Source organism: Camelus dromedarius, chromosome 23 (assembly GCF_036321535.1).
Source record: "Camelus dromedarius isolate mCamDro1 chromosome 23, mCamDro1.pat, whole genome shotgun sequence".
Classification (NCBI taxonomy): domain Eukaryota; kingdom Metazoa; phylum Chordata; class Mammalia; order Artiodactyla; family Camelidae; genus Camelus; species Camelus dromedarius.
In genome coordinates, this window is record NC_087458.1 from 15,352,234 (window position 1) to 15,370,539 (window position 18,306).

An 18,306-nucleotide genomic window follows, 5' to 3' on the forward strand; every position below is an offset into this window, starting at 1 on the left:
GGCAGATGGAGTACTGGCCAACCTCAGTTCACTCACACACAAAAAGTGTGTTCTAAAACACTGGTTTATAATTCATTTGTTCTCAGTTGTGCTTCTAATAAGACCTAGACTAGCCCATAAGATCATGAGTGAAAAGTTATTCTAATACAGATAGTGTTTGTCATGAATTCTGGATCCTGAAAAAGCATTTCTTCTCTTCTTTTAGAGAAAAGACTCAGTTTCAGGCATAATTTTTAAATATATGAACTTTAACTTTGCCTTTTCATCTCCTTTTTATACTTCCATATGTTACTATTTCCTATTCTGTTCCACTTTCAGTGAATCCTGGGCCCCCCATCCCTCTCCTCCCAATCCAGGTGACCTAAGCAGCATTTATAAGAGTATTTATTGGCCTCTTTTCCAATGGAAGCAGCCTTTACCTCACTAATCAACTCCTAAACTAGGTGTTAAAGGCAAGCAGCTGACTTGGGTTAATCCATGCTGAAATGTGAATGACTAACAATCCTACAAACCTCCAAGAAATGGTTTTCCTTTTTTTAAAAAGAACAACTTTATTGTGGTATAATTTCTGTACAGTAAACTATACATTTTTCAGATGTACAATTTGATGAAGATGTTCCTTTTAACAGGAGTATTCTAGGTGAAGTTTTAACCTGGTATTTCAGACAGAGGACCAAGTGAAGTGAACGTTTGAGACTTTGTGGGAAAAGCTGGCTGTCTGTCCCCCCACTTTCACATCTAACTGTGCCGCAGGTGAGGGACTGCAGGGCAGGAGTGGTGGCCATCCCTCCCCCGGTCCGTCTGTGGAAACCTGGAAAACCTTCTCGTATTTAAGCCTGCGCTCCAGAATGCACAAAGTCCCTAGCTCAAGAGTGGCAGAAAGGAAGTTTTCTTGCCCTTTCCCTGTGACAGAGTCTGCCGCGTGAGTGAAGTGAGGCTTCCTGTCACCCTGGATAGCTGCATCTCAGCACTGCCTCCTCCTTTTGCCCCTCTCCCACTTCCTGGATCGAAGACGGTGAGTTTTGTAGTAGAGAGGAAGGGGGTCCCGCTCTGGGTAGTAGCCTGTGTGAGTTGGTAAGCTGTCAGCCTGCAGTGCAGAGGCCCTGTGGGACCCCCTTGGCCTCAGAGGGAGGAGGATTATTACACTACCAAAGTCCTGCCCAACAAGATACCTTCCAGCAAACAGTCCTTAGCTGGCAGTGATTGTTTGGCTGTAGCTCCAAGTCATCCTTAGCTGATGTACGAAAGACCAAATTGGCATAAGAAAGGTAGTTGAGAGGTGTTACAGCATACAGTACAAAAAGGTAGTTGGTGAGTTGCAGATTCTATGATAAATGCGGACAATACATGTAAAATTTTATGAAGGCTGAAGAAGGAAAGAAACATTTATTTATATCCACTATAGTCCAGTGACATTCATCATTATTTCTCATATTTTCCCACCAAACAGAAGTTGTATAGTCCAATATATTCCACCTTAAAAACTCACTTGAATTTTGCATTCTGTTCCATAATATATTCTTGATTGTTTTAATACAAAGTATTGTGAATTATTTTTGAATAAAATCGACTTTCTTGAAGGCTGTACCATGTTTATCTGAACTGTGTCTTGATGTCTTCCCTGGCACAGCTGCCTCATGCTCCGGTCCAGGGTCTAGCCTGAGAAGCGTGAGCATATTTATCCTCACAGCAGCCTCCTGAAAAAGGCAGTAGCGTTTTACAGATGAGAAAAGGAAGATTCAAATAAGAACTTAAAGTCTTATAGGTGCTAAATGGCAGTGTTGAATTTCTCCCCCAAGCTCTCTCCTCATGAATTTGGGGTTCTGTAAAACACAGAAATACTAGCAACATAAATAGAGTGCTGATCTAAAAGTTACGAAGGGGTTTTGGTTCTGTTCCTAGCTAAGTTACTGACTTGCAAGGAAATCTTTTTGAAGGTCCCTTATAGAAATCTTGTCTTTCATTTCCTCATATGCATGTTAAATTTAATTTCATCCTTTATGTTGGGAAAAGGTACATACATATTTTTAAAAATCAGATACTTGGCATGCTTGAAGACTAGTTCTAAAATAAAAGCAGTTGTTAATGGGATAATACCCTCGAAAACTCTCCTCAAATCTAGTACGTACACACTTGACTTTTAAACACAAAAATTTTGCTAATTATTGGTTTCCTTACTACACTGAAAATAAGCTGTTTTAGTCTGCTGCTCTATTTAAGTACCCCATGCCTACCAGTTCCCTAAATGTCTAACTTGTCCATAAGTTTTAATAGTAGCCAAGACCTCAGATTTTAAATGCAAAATCTGGTTTTATATCCTGACTCCCAAATTGTTAGTGTGACATTGGATAAAGTCCTTTCACTCTCTGTGCCTCAGTTTCCTTCTTTTTAAAAGGGTAATAATGCCTACTTCATGGGGTTTTTATAAATCTTCTCCTGAACTATCTATGATGATTACATTGGAATGCTGTCGTAAGGTAATGCCTAAAAAAATTTGCGTTGATGTTTAACCTTGCAAATTCATTTTAAATAAAATAAATATATTCTTTGGAAGGATTCTAAATATGTAGATTTATATCCATTAAGTGAAGGTTACTTGAAAGTGCTAAGTAATCTCACAATTTACATAACCCATTTTTTGATGATTGATACTGTAAATAAACTGCCTTATACTTTAGCTTGATTTTGATGGAGGAAGGCTACTGTGTGACATGTGGCATTCAACTAATCTATTTTGTTAATTTGGTGGTATAAAAGGATTTGTAGATAATGAATTTTCATACTCTTGAAGATAATTTTATAGATCCTACACTGCTTCTGGATTTATACTGTTGCCTTATTTTAAAGTAGGACTTTCCCCTGACAGTGTATGTTAATATTTGGAAAATTCCCTATCAGTAGACTTGCACCATCTTGACAGCTCTGTGTTCTGCTTCTACCTTGCTAATTGTTTCCTTGGGATTATTTGGATTGTGTAGAAAGCTTTTTGCAAATCCTCTTATTACTGAAGTCATTGTTGCCAGCAGGAATAAGATTAAAGGTGCTTAAGTCTGTAGAGTTGTTTCTAATTTGTACGTGTCATTTCAGTGGCATTTTAACAGAACTCTGTCTCCTGTCCCTCCCTTTTCCCCCGGTACTATCTCAAGTTAGGTCCAAGAAGCCAGGCCATTGGAAGAAGTCTCATTTTATCCTACTAATTATTATGCTGGCACTCAGGAGATAATTTTTCCCTTCATGCACTGCCAATTAATATGCAAATAGGCTGATAAATATTTATGCAATGATTTAAATTATGCAGGGAGTGCTTTCAGTGTATTCTGTAAATGAATTGTTCGTGGACTTCAAAGTGCTGGCTGCTGTGCTAACGAGGAGAGATTTGCATAAGGCCCTAATCACGCGCATACTGATTAAGCTTCATTATGGAAACTGCCAGCTGCAATCTTTGTTTCTATTTTATTACAAAAAGGGGAACTTTTCATGCTTCAGTTGCCTTGACAATGTCAGTCCTAGCTGGTAGGAGAGACTAAAACTCCTCTGAGCAACTGAAGTTTCCTTATTCAGTTGAAGATTGCTATGGTGTAACTGAAGTTGTATTTTGCTTCTCCCGCTAATCCACTTTCCACCTCCCACCCTTGTTCTCTTAAGATTATAGTGTAGATTTGTTAGAAATAGTAGTACCTTCTTTCCCCCACCCCAAACGCTACCTGTTTCTTCCTTGCTTTGGACTGTCTGAACCTGTAGAAGATTTCACAGCAATGCTGGACTGCAGTGACTATGTTCTAGGTGGGTACCAGCACAGTTCTTTCTTAGAAGCTTTAATATGGAAATAGCATGTGTGGGGTTGACTATGCATAAATGCTTAATCGCATATGCAACCAACTCGGGGGAGGGGGGAGAAGTGGATTGAGCCGGGAAGGAGGAAAGCATTTGCAAAGCACAAGCAAGACTGAATTTGCAGTAGGTCCCTCCCTACCACTAGCTCTTCTGGTTCAGAGGATATTTTCAGTAAATAGTGTGGATTTAGAGTTCATCTTGAATGGAGGACATTTTTGCTTTTTCGAAATTTCTGTTGGGTGCATTTCATGTAGTTCTAAAAACAGTCTAGATCAGAAACAAGGTATAAAATATACCTAAGTAATATGTACATATTGATAAAAAATGTTTTGCATACTGAATGTGAATGTCTTATATAAAAACCAAGAGTGCCTAGTGAAAAATAAGATGGAGCTGTAGTGCAGAATTATTCCCATAAATACTAATGCGGAGGGCAGTTGGTTACTGCAATAGGACTGTTGATCAATTTTCAGATTTCAGAAACTATTAACTGTTTCTAAATTGGGGCTAACACTAGCCTTTTTTATTTTTAAAAAACAACTTCTGTTCTTCAGGAAACAATTTTTAATGCTAGAAAGCCTGTTTTTGGAGTTTTTCATATAGTATAAGATTTTGGGGAGGGGGTGTGTGTGTGACTTGAGTGCATAAACTGTCTTTGGTGACTAAGATTTAAAATAGATTGAAGCACTTTGGTTTTTAAACATACGTGACTCAGGGTGGCCATATTCTGTGTTGAATTTTGTCTGTTTATATGCAAAATTGTTGAAACCTCTTTACTCTGGTCACCTCTCCAGGTGGTGATATGAACTCCAGGACTTTGATATCTTAGTTTTTTAAAATCTTTGCAAATGATTTTTTTTCCTGTATGTCATTTTTTTCCACTTGAAAAATCGAGGCTGCCCCCATCACCATCACAGTTACTCAGGATAAAATACAATGATGTTTCTGAAAATGTTTGAATTTTAGGCAGAAGACATGGCCTAAACCCAAGGTAGTAGTGATTTTTGTACAGTATGATAAAAACCACTATTAAAGGGGTGAATGACTACAATAACAAACTGATGTCAAGAATTCAATCCAAGAGTAACTTGTAGACTGTGTACTAGACTCATGCAGTCAGTTCAGTGTGCCCAGAGAGAAAAAAAAAAAAACCTTCAAATATCAAAAAAGAGTTTACTGTACTTACTCTTTTACATCTACTAAGTTGGGAACTCAAGAAAGGAGAGGAAAGTACCTTTTTGAAATATTTTTAGCATTATATTTTAAAATTAGTAATTTTATCTGTTCTTTTAACAGTAAATATCATTTAAACACTCTTTAAATGTACAGTTGTACATTTAATCAGAATTTGGTTTTATTTATTTATCTTTGTGTATGTGAAGCAATTTTGTTAAATGTCTTTGAAGTTCTTGACAATTTAGTAGAAACTGCTTAGAAAATTCACATAGAATACCTGTGATGTACATAATCTTTAATTTACAGATGTGGAAATCAGAATATGACTTGTACCAAGGTCAGGCTTATGATTGTTAAGAGTTATGCCTGCTGCTTTGTTTTTATGATATGTGGAAAAAATAGTTACCCTTTTTATGACTGTTAACTGGTTCATCATTTTTCCCACTTTCTTTATAATACATTCTAAAGGAGGCATTGAGAAGCCTTCATGTTTAATGGTATATTCTATTACATTTGTTGTGATTTTTGTTAACTTTCGTAAGTTGTTGGCCAAGTCATTCAGAAAGCTGATTTTCACTAAGTTGTACACCTGTTCCTTTCAAACCTTAGTATGCTTTCAGATGATATTTAAAGTCTTCTGGATAGCTAGGGGAAAGAAGTTTTAGAACTACCCTCATTTATGACCACAGACATACAGATCTGAACCCTTTCAACATCTGAAGAACAAACCAGAGATATAATAGAATTGCCTACTTGTTTCAAAAAGTATATTAGAAAAGCTATTACACAACTTCCAGGTTGGAAATGAAACTTACGGGAGGACTCTTGATTCTTCCTCATCACTTATGCATGTGGATAAAGCAGCTATGGACAACATGGTTCAGACTTCTAGTAATTGTTTTGATTTTCTAGTTAAACATTTAAGCAGATGATAAAATGTGCTCTTCAGTCAGAAAATCATATACATAATCTAGTTTAAGTATTTTTCTCTACTAATAATTATAGTTAAATGGTTCTTAACCTGGCGGGGGGAAGGTAGAACTTGCTTGATAGTTAACTTCTTTGATTATATATATTGCTAAGTTTGAGTTCACAGTAGTAGAATAAGATAAATATTAAATGTGTATTTAGTTTTTACTAAGTTTTTAAAAAGTTTTACTTTTGAAGAGGTAGAAGGAAAACAGATTATTCTTGTCTTTTTTCTTATATCTTCCAGGATACTTAATATTGATGAAAACATATTATTATGAAAACCTTCATTAAACATAACCCTGGAAAACATAAACTCACATCAGCAGGCTCACTTAGACTGTCAAGGCAGCATAATTTTTAAGTGGGTGTGGTTGTGATTCAGTTTTGAAATTATTAGATGTATCTATTATACCTTGTAGTACACTTCTTGTAATGGTTTATGATTGAGATACAAATTTGATACAGTCTCACTTTGACACATGTCTAGTTTGTTTTGCGGGGTGGGGAGTAAGTATGGAGATATTTTTCTTAGACTTTTTTTTTATTCTGTTAGATTGGGTTACTGTGCAGTCTGCTATCAAGATTACCAGGGGCTTGTTTAGGTTATAATTAATGAAAATCATTACTTACAGAAAAAGAAACTTATTAGGGGGGTAACATTTTACTTTGTGAGATGCTTCCTCCTTTCCCCCCACTCCAGCTTTGTCTTTAATATACTTTATGCTTCATATTATGAAGCATTTTTATTCTTTTTTGTGTTATACTCTATTATCATTTTTTTTCAGATTAGATTTCCGTTATCTTTCTTGGACAAATCTTCAAAGTCTTCAGGAAGACAGTTTATTTGTGGATCACTTTAGGATTAAGGGAATCCTGAATTTCTTTCAGATGAGCTTTTATTACAAACTTGCAGTGCTTTAGTGCTGAAACCGTCTTTTCCTTGAACTATAAGACTAGTGTTAGTCAATATTCTTAACCCTTTCCTTTGCCACAATTTTGCCTCCCTAACCACATCCCCAATTTTTAAAAAACCTTAATCACCTCTGATTAATTGCAGACTCAAGAATGAACAATCCGTCAGAACCCAGTAAACCATCTATGGAGAGTGGAGATGGCAACACAGGTAAGAGATCGTTCTCAGATCCAGCTTTTTAATGAGGTGCAATAGAATTAAAAGAAGAAACTTCCCATTTAACTATGACTCACACTTGGTGAATAAAACTTTTGAGTTTTGAGTTGTCAAATATAACTTAGTATTCGCAGGAACTGGGATTGGATTTATTTAAGATTATCTAACTTCTTCTGCAGATTACTTCATCTTTTTGCCACCATGTATCAGAGAAACCACAGAGAAGTTGAGAGAACAGTCCTTTGGGTCAGTTAGTTCTGGGTATGAATTATGGATTTGCCTCTTAGTAGCTATGTGACTTTAGGCAATTTCCCCAATCTTTTTGAGACTTAACTTGTTCACCTATAAAATGGGGATAATAAATTTCTTTGGTCATTGTGAATATTAAAGGAAATGTGTTGAGCATGGTGCCAACTACACAGTAGCCATTTGGTAAAAACTTGTTACAGGTGTTAGTCAAAATAGGAAATCTTATCCACGTTCAATATAAATTGTATTGAAGTTATCATATTGTAAGTAGGTAAAAACACACACCTGTTTCTAATACATCCTTTAATTTGGTAATTTTTTTAAAAATTTACATTTGATTAAACTCTGTATCAGGAGAAAATTAATATCATAAAAATGAGGAAACTGAGGCTCCATGGGGGAAGGTGAGTCTGTGAAGGATAGATTGTCTTCACAGCCCGTGCTCTTGACATTTGACTGTGTGTCTTCATCATCTGCCAGAGATGGTACAGGGACTTCCCCAGTTTCTGGTAAAGTTGTAAATTAAAATACTCAACCACTGAAGAAGGGAATTATGGGCAGGGGTACCCAGAAGATAATAGTTTGGCTAGGTTTTTCATTAGCAAAGAAGGTCGCCTTTTTGACTTGCCATTTTTAAAATGCCTGACTATGGGAGATAGTAAGAATGAAAGTTGCTCTTGGAAACTGTCTTTGTTTTCCACCCCTACTGGCCACAATACCTTTTCATTTGAAGTAAATGAGTTGAACTAGTACAGCATCTTCCTGCCTACGTATCTTTCGTTCTAAATTGTTCTATACCTGAAGATACTTGTTGATCTTTTAATGTCTAAAGCATACCTGCCTCTTTATGTGAAACTGAGCTGTGAGGCTTCATGTTGTATTTAACATGTCTCTCAAGTTACTGTAACTGAGGGTAGCCAAGTAGACTGCTCTTGGACCTCCTGCGTAGGGGAAGGGCAGCATTCTGTTCTGTGTGAAGTGTCAGCCAGTCTCCTTTCTGTCCCATGTTTGGGCTCCATCTTGCATTCCTTTGTAGCACCAGTCCCTTTGCCAGTCCTTTGGCCGCCTAGCTTAGGTGTGAGGCTTGTTTGCAGAGAAATAGGGCAGTTGATCCCATTAAGACACTAGAGGAGTGAGCAGGACACTGTGCCTAAAGAACAGATTCAAAGAAGAGGCATGTTATTTCCAAGGGAAGAGAAACACAGTCAGAATGGTTGGAGAACACTGAAAATGTCCACTACATTGGACTCCTTGGGGATTCATCACTGAAGTTTCAGTAGCTACCATTTATGGAACACCTACATTTAATAAAAGCCTGATGATGTGTTTTTTAAAATCTTAAGCACTGTATGCATTACCTGATTTCAATTTGAGTTCTTATGACAGTTAGGTATTATTTTAAGGAATAAGAAATTGAGGCACAAAACTAGCCAGGAAATAAAGGCAAGATCAGGATTTACACCCAGTATATGGGTTTACATCCTGCATATGGTTTTCCCCATGAACTGTAATTAAAATAAAACTGAAAATTTAAGCAATGCTTTGTATATGTTCAGTTCTAAAACCATTTAGAGAGCTACATAAGATAAATTCTAGCTGGAACATTTGCTGAAACAGTCTCATAAATTTCTTGCCCTGTTTTGATGTGGAGTGCTTGGCAGACTCATTCCCCCTATAGAGCTGAGCAGTGTGAATTGAGATATTTTACATTTTAGTGTCTCTAGAAACTCTGATTTTGTGGCTAAGAACTAGTGCTTTCTTAGACTTCTTTATGTCACCAGCAGTAGTGGTTGATTTTTCTGTTTTCCCTGCAAACAGGGAAAATTTTTATTCTGTATTTCCGTAATGCAATAATACATAGAAGCTGGATCGAGCATGGGATGATCGGCCATCCTAACTCTGGAGCATGGTGACTCACCTTCTGTTGTTGACTGAAACATTTGTTGCCTTTGTAAAATTACAAATTATTCCATGTTGTGGACCTTTACATTCACTTGAAGATAACTGAAACCTTGCATGTCAGTTTCTCAAATGTCAAAGATCTGTCACTATTCTTAGTGACTCCCACTGATGTCAGTTTGTTAGCTTAGGAGTATAAAAATATATTTGAGTCCCAGTTTGCATACTAAATTACCATGTTTGATACATTAGATGTAAAATTACAGTTTATTCAAAGAATTATATACTTACTGATTTTTATTTAAAAATATAATAAACAAACCTGCACATTGTTTAATTGTAAAGAACTAACAACATTGTAAATCAACTATACTTCATTTAAAAAAAAAGAATAGACAGGTTCTTAGTTTTTGTTGGTTTACGAATAACAAGTAAAATTTTCAGTGGGAAGGACCCTTAGAATCAGATTTATAATAAAACTGAAGTTTCACATTTGGAATACTGTTATGTAGATTACAACAATTTTCAACATTTCAGGAAAAAATAATTTTTGATTTGTCACATTTTAAGGGAATGGTGTTACAAAATTATTTAAGATTGTGTTGATATGTTACTTCTTTGCTTTTCTCTGGCCAGAGTAAGCAGCAAAATCTGATGGTGCACTTTTGTCAAATAGTCCTTATATGGTCACAGAAAATCTGTTGTTTAGGTTTATTAATTTATTTATTCAGTCTATGCCTGTCCTATATGTAAAATATCACACTTGGTGTTATTAAAAGATGTTAGTACAAATAAATGAGATATCCTCAGTCTTGGAGGAGTTAGCAGTCTGCTAAGAGATGAGACAGATACACAGGTGACAGATTCAGGATAGATTATGGTAATTCAAGGGGAGATATAAAAGTGCCGTAGTGGTATTTCTTTGAGGAAATTTGAGTATGTTCATAGGCCAGATGGAAGGAACGACCAGAGAGAAAGAAATTAAAGCAAAACAACGGATGGGACTTAGGTTAGGGAAGGAGTTAGGATCAAAAGTACAGAATGGAGGACTAACTCTGAAAATGGAGGAGATACACTCTTTTTTTATATTAGGGAGAAGAAGGTAAGATTAAACAATGACAGAAAATTGAGGTGGAAGGGAGAAGGAAAATGAGGAATAATTCACATCTAGTTCCATTTTTCTTATTTCTCATTAAAGTAGTTGAGGTGGTCATCTGAGAGGAAGGCGGGGGTAACAGTAGTAATAATGGCAACGGTTCTCATCTGTTGAATTCTTACTACATGGTGTGTGGCTAGCCGCTTCATTATGTGTACTTTATATCATAATTGTTAAAATACTCTCATAAGGTAAGTTGTGTTATGCTTATCTTAAAGATAAGGGAAATAAATTCAGAACTGTTCAGTAATTTGTGACTGCAAAGACCATGAGCCTTTCATTATCTCACACTGCCTCAAAGATTTCAGTGAAATGGATTTGGGGGCTTGAATAGAGTGGATGAATTTTAACTTAGTTACCTTTAAGGAATTGACTAAAATAAGTAAATAAAAAGAATTAATAAGCTTCTTGAGGGGTGGGCACAAATGAAAGAAAACAGATGTGTAATTTGTCTAGCCAACAAGGTTATATGACCTTCCCATAGCCTCGCTCAGGAAGTCCGAGATCAGAAATGAAGAAAATGGGAGATTCAATTATTTTGCCAAAGTAATATCCTCTCAACAAAATGCCCATCTGGATAAGAGGGAGTAGTAATGATATTTCTTATAACATAGCTTTTTGTACAAAGATGCTGGCAAGGATGCTTCCTCTTGGGGAAACAGTAACTCTCTATTTCTTCTTCCTCCTAGCCCTCTGAATTTGCCTATTCTAGATATTTTATATTAAAGTGGAATCATATAATATTTGTCCTTTTTGTGTCTGACTTATTTCACTTAGCATGTTTTCAAGTTCATCAGTGTTGTACAATGTATAGCTGAATAATATTCCATTGTATGTTTGTACTACATTTTGTTTATCCATTCATCTGTTGATGGACACTTGAGTTATGTCTACCTTTCAGCCATTGTGAATTAATGCTGCAGTGAACATTGGTCCCCAGTTCTTTGGCTTATATCCAACTAGTAGTGAAATTGCTGGGTAAAACAACAGTAATTATCTTACAGCTCTGGAAGTCAGAGGTCCTAAAGTTAGGGTTTGGAAGGGCTGTGTTCCTTCTGGGGGCTGTGGAGAATGCATTTTCTTTCCTTTCCTAGCTTCTTTAGGTCACTTACATTTCTTGGTTTATGGCCTCTTCTGCCATCTTCAAAGCCAGAAGTGTAGTGTCTTTTTAAATCTCTGTCTGTCTCTTTCTCTCTCTTTCTCTGACCCCTGCTTCTACCATCACATCTTCTCTGACTCTCCTGCCTCCCTGTTTCTCTTATAAAGACCACTGTGATCACACTGGGTCCATCCACCCAGATAATCGAGGATAATCCCTCCATCTCAAGAACTTTGACTTGATCCAATCTGCAAAATGCTTTTTACCATGTAAGGTAACTATTTACAGCTTCTGGGATTAAGATATGGACATCTTTGTGTGGCTGTTGTTCTCCCTACCACAGTACTTTATCCTAAATTAAATCTGATCAACTGTATTGTATATGACAATTGGAAAAGTAAAGAAGTTGTGTGAAGTTTTAGAAACATCAGTAGGAAAAACCAAAGCATTTTTAATGTAAAAAAACTGGACAAATTTTAAAGCCTTGCTCACTTTTTAATCAAAGGGCAGGCTTCTTTGATCAATGTTCTTGACAAATGGTCATCTACCCTGTGCCTGGACTCATACGCTGAGAGGGAAGTTAGTTTTTGATACATTCTGTTCTCTTGCTGTGCAACCATTATCTATATCCTTTTGAATTCTGCCCTTAGGAGTAACACAGATTAAAATGATTTTCCTTATCTTTCAAACAACAAAAGCTCTTCTGGAAGTCATTGCCCTATTCTAAGTCTTCTTCATGTATTTGACATTTATTATAAAGTGATTTATTATGAAGTAATTTATTATAAAGTAAAATTTATTATAAAGTAATAATTTATACTGTAATATAGTGGCTGTCATTAAGTATTTACTAGATGTGTTAAGCACTTGTATAGCTTATCTCATTTAATCTTTATAAAGATTTATAACAACCATATGAGGCATGATTTTTCTCTTCTCATAGATCAAGGAATTGAGGCTTAGCTGTTCAGTCACTTGACGAATGTCACACGTATCTACAGACATATCTGCAAAAGTGAGCAGAGCCACCCTCTAATCCTCTGACCTGTGCGTTTCTTTGGTTTTGTCTCCAGTGTGCAAGATACTGTACTATACTCAGTAGGATCGCTAAAGTTGAATAAAATATTTATTTGTTCTCAAGAAACTTACAAAGAAAACATGTATAAAAATATAATAGAATTTTCATAAGAAGTATTACATGAGTCCATGAGAATTCAGTAGGGAAGAAATCATTTCTAGCTGGGAGGATCTGGGAAGGTTTTGAAGAACGTAGAACTTAAACTGGACCTTGAAGCTGGTTAGGATTTACATGTGATGGTAGCTGGCGGTATATGTCCAAGACTGAAGAAACAGTAAAAGCTTAAATGGGTGGAAGAAATCTGCACTAAAGTACTCTAATTCCTTCAGATTTTTTCCATCATCAAAAGATTTCTTGATCCTTTATCATTTAGCCATCCTCAGAATTAGACAGTATTACAGTTCTTCAGACTTGAGTGCAGCCACTGCCATTACTGTTGGTTATTATTATTATTGAAAATTTACTTATTAGAATTATTTTTTAAAATTAATGAAGGTGAAAATGACATCAGATTAAATTTTTAAAATATAAAATTTTTTCCTATTAAATTTTTAAAATACAAAATGTTTTTTCTATTAAATTTTTAAAATATAAATTTTTTTCTAATAATATTTTACTGTTTTGAAATATTAAAACATTTGATTTTAAAGCACTTGACTAACCTTATAACCAATGAGGACTCAGTTTTAGGAGGACTCGATTTTAACCTGTTGATTCATTGAGTTTGTGGTCCATTAACTGAAAATCTTTTTTTACCTGAATGATCGTAGAGCAAAGGCTCCCTATCCTGTTCTTGTTCAATTGATTTTTCATTCAGATTATTATTTTTCCCAGGATAATATCAAATCTTTTTGGCAACTGTAAAGGCCAAAGAAATTTATTAATGTAACCTAGTATTCTTTTATGAAATGGCATTCCAAAAATATTGTCAGAAGTTCTTAGCAACCAGTGATGTATTCGTTCCTGGGACTTCCTAGTGCCACGGCCGATGTTAGGAAGTAATGTTCGTAAGCACATGATCAGACATCATTTTCTCCTAGGTGAAAACAAAGGATCCTGAAAGACCAGGCCACCAGTTAGTATGCCTGCTATTCTTCTTAATAATTGAAGAATCTTGATGTCTTGAACCAGTGCTAGTTTTGGAAAACATTTCCAGATAAAATACCAGTGTTTTCAGATGAAGCCTTAGAAATTCACTAAGGAACAGGCCTCACATAAAGTTCTCATTGAAACAGCGTGGAGCAGTTGCAGGTTTCAGACTCCACAGAGCTATTTTCCTTTTGAACTTATGTGTATCCAAGGACTATTGATTATATTCTTACTGTTTTTATTATCATTACTATTACTTTAATTTTCGTGCATGTGGTACCTTGTGGACTGCATTCTGCACTGGCCAAAGTGCTCTTATAAGCCTTACAGTGGAAATCCTGATACTGATTTTTCTTTGCCTGCCTTTGTAGTGATGTTTTAAATAGTGGGTGGTTCCACGGGTCATTGAAAAGGGCCAGAGCACTTCTAGAGAGCCTCAGGAGCACGATGGAGGATTTATTGCTCTGTTCTTGGTGGTCTAGAAGCAAAAAAGGATACACCTGTAGGAAAGATGGATCTTCTCTAGTGTTTGGTTTGATAAATGCAGTTAAAGTACATGGCTTCTGAGAGATTCTGACTACTACATTTTGAGATACTGGCCCTGGCCCTGCCCTTTGGTGCACATGGGGAATTTGTTGCTGTTGTTGTTTTGGTGTATGGGGCTGAGGGCCATAATTACTGAACCTGTGAGAATACTAAGTGACATTTGAATTAAGGTTAAACTTTTGTTAAATGAGTGAATGGTCAATTGACCTTTTCACCAAGTGATAACCTAATAACAAAAATTAGAATATTAAAGGTAATGTCCATTTTGTTTGTATTCATTACCAATAGAATTTGGACTAGTTATAAGAGCATTTGTTTCTAAAAGGCTGCTTTAGATACAGATTATGAGATTGTCTATAATTTTCTTCTTTGCCAGGCAATTTAGTATCCTATCATGTCACTTTTTTGTGTTTTTTTCTAACAAGTATAAAAGATTTTTCCAGCCATGTTATACTTTACATCTTGCTTGAAGCAAAAAAAAAAAAAAAAAAAAAACTAGACTCCATTACTCTTTAAATTAGATCCATTATATAGTGTTCTGGCTTAGAGCAGTGACAGTGGAAGCCAGGGGTCAGATTTAATGAGCATTTGTAGGAGGAAGAGAAGAGATTGAGAGGGAGTAAAAAAGGGAAAAAAGGAAAGGGAGTTATCGAAAATGAATACCTGTATTTGGCTTGGGACCAGGATAGATGTACCGCCGTTATCAGAGTAGGGACTGCCTGAGCCCAGAGTAGACTTGACAGGTGATACTTTTAGTTCTGAAGATGTTGCATTTGGGTGCCTTGTGGTACTTGCAGGTGAAGAAGTGAGCAGTTGAAGATAGAGTTATGTTCCTAAGGAAAGAAATCTGGCTGCTTAAATAGGTATGGAAGTACTCAGCAGGGAAATAATGCTGGGAAGAGAGTGGAAAAGCCAAAAAGAGGACCAAGGGCAAAGCTCTTCTACGACACGAAAAGGGCAGACAGAGGAGCTATGAAGTAGCCCTGCAGTGTCCAGTAGGCTGGCCAGAGGCTGCACATGGCTGGTTAAAATGAAATTAAATTAAAAATTTAGTCTTGTTAGCCACACTTCTGTTGCTCAGTAGGCACATGCGGTTAGGGGCTACTGCACTGGATAGCACATATATAAAACATTTCCATCTTCATAGAAATTTCCATTGGACAGTTCTTAAGTAAACTAAGACCGAGCAACCATGGAGATCAAAAGTGAACCAGACGGCAGAGTTCATGGAGTTTGTGTTCAACGTAATCAAGTCCTGCAGAGAGGTGGAGACGTAGGAAGCTCAAAATGTGACCTTTGGATTTGACAGTTAGTAGTTACTAGGGACTTTTTAAAAGATTTAGGTAAGTGGTAGAGAGAGAAGTTGCTGTGGATAGAGAAGTAAATAGCTGAGGCAGGGGGAGGATAAATGTAGGCAGCTCTTTCAATGGGCACTCCATGAAAGGCGTGGCGCTCAGGCCCTGGAACCAAGCCATCTGGATTCAGATCCTGGCTCTTTCACTGGTTGTGTTACCTTGAGCACATCACTTCCTTCTGTGCCTCAGTTCTCTTAGCTATAATATGGAGATAAATAGTAGTAATCCATTGTGTGGAATTGATGTGTACGTTGAAAGCAAGTAGATGTGTGACTCATTAAGTGTTTGATAATTATAGATGCTCTATTAAATAAAAAGAAGGAAAGAACAGGAGAGGAGGTCAAGTCTCTTTATATGCTAAGGAGAGGAGTGAGAAAGGAGGGTTGATTCAGGAATGAAGATTCCTGAGGAGGAAGGAGGTGTTAGGTTTCAGAGCACTGGTGGGTGAAGTAGCTTAGCGGAGAAGAGTCCCTCCCCCCACCTTGTTTTTAAGGCAGAGAAATGGGAGAGTGAAAGACTTAAGGATAAATTATATATAATGGGTATAGATAATAAGTTTTTAGGCAGGAGGGAAGGTAAGAAAGCACTGTAGTTAGGGTTATGCGCAGAGGCAATTAGAAATGTCCTTGTGATACTGGGAGAATGAAACCAGGGAATAGAAAGCCATAAAGAAGTCTGGGAGTAGATAGTTCATCCAGATAAATAAACAAGGAGGATTGGTAGCAAAGGGTCGTAATTCAAGCCTGGAACCCTGACATCAGATAAAATCAGAGGATAAGGAGTTTTACTGCAGTTTTTCAGGCATTTCTTTGTGTTTCCGAAGAAGGCAGGAAACTGCCACCCTTTACCTGACTCGTGTCTTAAAAGTAAAGGTGTATAAGAAGCATCTAACTAGATTATGAGGCAGGAGAAAGATGGAACAGAGCAAATGTTTGGTAGATTTTTGTCAACAAAAACGTTACTGCGATATTAGAATCTTAGAATAAGGACTTTCTGGTTTTCTTGACCCTAAGAGTATTCTTGTTTTGTGACATGTTTTAGGTTACGTGAAAAAGACTTGGTCTCAATCACTGGCAGGTCACAAGCTACTCATTTTCTACAATTAAGAATAAAACTAATAAGAATCTGTTTTAGTAGAACCTTTCATCCAGAGAGATTTAACAACATTAACCATTTATAGAAATCTTATCATGCATCACTGATGTGCAGTCATCTACATTAAAAAAACATTTACCGTTACAATAGCAGTGGAAATTTTTAGCAGATATGTAATAATCATCCATCCCATGGATGATCTGTAACATCAATTCTGATTATACATCTTGTGTAGTAATGTAGAATTTTTCTATAGCCATAATTGATGCTTTTTCTGGATTTCTGTTATCCAGATTCCTTCCATTTTATGGTGACTCACTTAGAAGAAACCATCTGTACACGCACACATGAGCGCGCACACATGCACACACACGCATGAGTAGAAGTTAAGTTTTCCTTGAAGATCTTTTAGCTCTTATTTGTGCTCTACCCCACGGTTGCCTGACTTTCTGTGAATTTCATTTGGAATTTGTGCTTACTTATCAAGGTAATGTAGTGACCGGCACAGATATTACTATTATTTCCTGGTTATCTGAAATTTAGCCTATTGTTAAATTTCACTTCGACTGCCTTGAATTTACTGACAAATAGAAATCTGTGTAATGCATCCTTTTTTTCTTTATTGTATAAGTTTAATTGAAGCAGTAGTATATAATGTAATTTTCATTACAGAGAGAAATATAGTAGGTATTATCCAAAATATAGGTGCTTAGTGATGAAAAATAGCTTTCACAAACCCCATGTTCCAGAATCCCTCATTTAAGAGATTGTTATTATTTTCTTTCCCAATTCCATGAGAGGTGACTATCTCGTTCCTTGGCCTGTAGCAGAATGTAAGTGGCCGATTAAACAGGTGAGGTGGCTGCTTTAGGCAAGTGGACTGATAGGGCAGTGAGATTTGGTTTTGTTTGTTTGTTCGTTTGTTTTTCAGTTTTAGTTTTGTTTAATTGAGGTGAAATGCATGTAACATAAAATTAACCATTAAAAGTGAACAATTCAGTGAAATTTAGTACATTCACAGTGTTGTGCAACCACCACTTCTATCTAGTTTGAAATGTTTTCATCACCCCAAAAGGAAACCTTATACCCATTAAGCAATTGCTCTCCATTTTCTCCTTCCCCCAGCCCCTGGCAACCATCAGTCTGTGCTCTGTCTCTATGGATTTTTACCTATTCTGTACATTTTGTATAAATGGAATCATGGAATCATGCAGTATGTGACCTTTTGTGACTGGCTTCCTTCACTTAGCATCATGTTTTCTAAGTTCATCTATGTTGTAGAATGCATCGGTACTTCATTGCTTTTTATGGCTGAATAGTATCCCACTGTATGGGTAGACCACAATTTGTTTATCCAGGCATCTGTTGATGGACATTTGGGTTGTTTCTACTTTTTTGTTATTATGATGTTCAAGGATTTCTTTGGTGTATATACCTAGCAGTGGACATGATGGGTCATTAGTAATTCTATGTTTACCTTTTTAAAGAACCACCGAACTCTTCCACAGCAGCTGAACCATTTTACATTTCCATAATCAATGCACAAGGATTCCAGTTTCTCCACATCTTAGTTAATAGTTGTTATTTTCTTTTTTCTTTTCCAGTTACAGCCCTACTAATGGATTGAAT

The 18,306-nt window shown here is 36.4% G+C and overlaps 1 protein-coding gene across 4 annotated transcripts in view; it reads left to right on the top strand.

Moving 5' to 3' along the window:
* The window catches only part of POU2F1 (POU class 2 homeobox 1), a 146,812-nt gene that overhangs the window by 62,592 nt on the left and 65,914 nt on the right, over positions 1 to 18,306 (top strand). For 2 of the 4 annotated variants that reach the window (XM_031435848.2, XM_064477953.1), the window contains exons 1-2: positions 3,478 to 3,783; positions 7,040 to 7,105. In XM_031435848.2, the coding sequence (XP_031291708.1) occupies positions 3,756 to 3,783; positions 7,040 to 7,105 (94 nt within the window). In that variant the 5' untranslated portion in view covers positions 3,478 to 3,755. Of the gene's footprint in view, positions 1 to 3,477; positions 3,784 to 7,039; positions 7,106 to 18,306 lie in introns of those variants that run through there. The other 2 variants (XM_010984450.3, XM_031435849.2) reach the window with 1 other exon arrangement.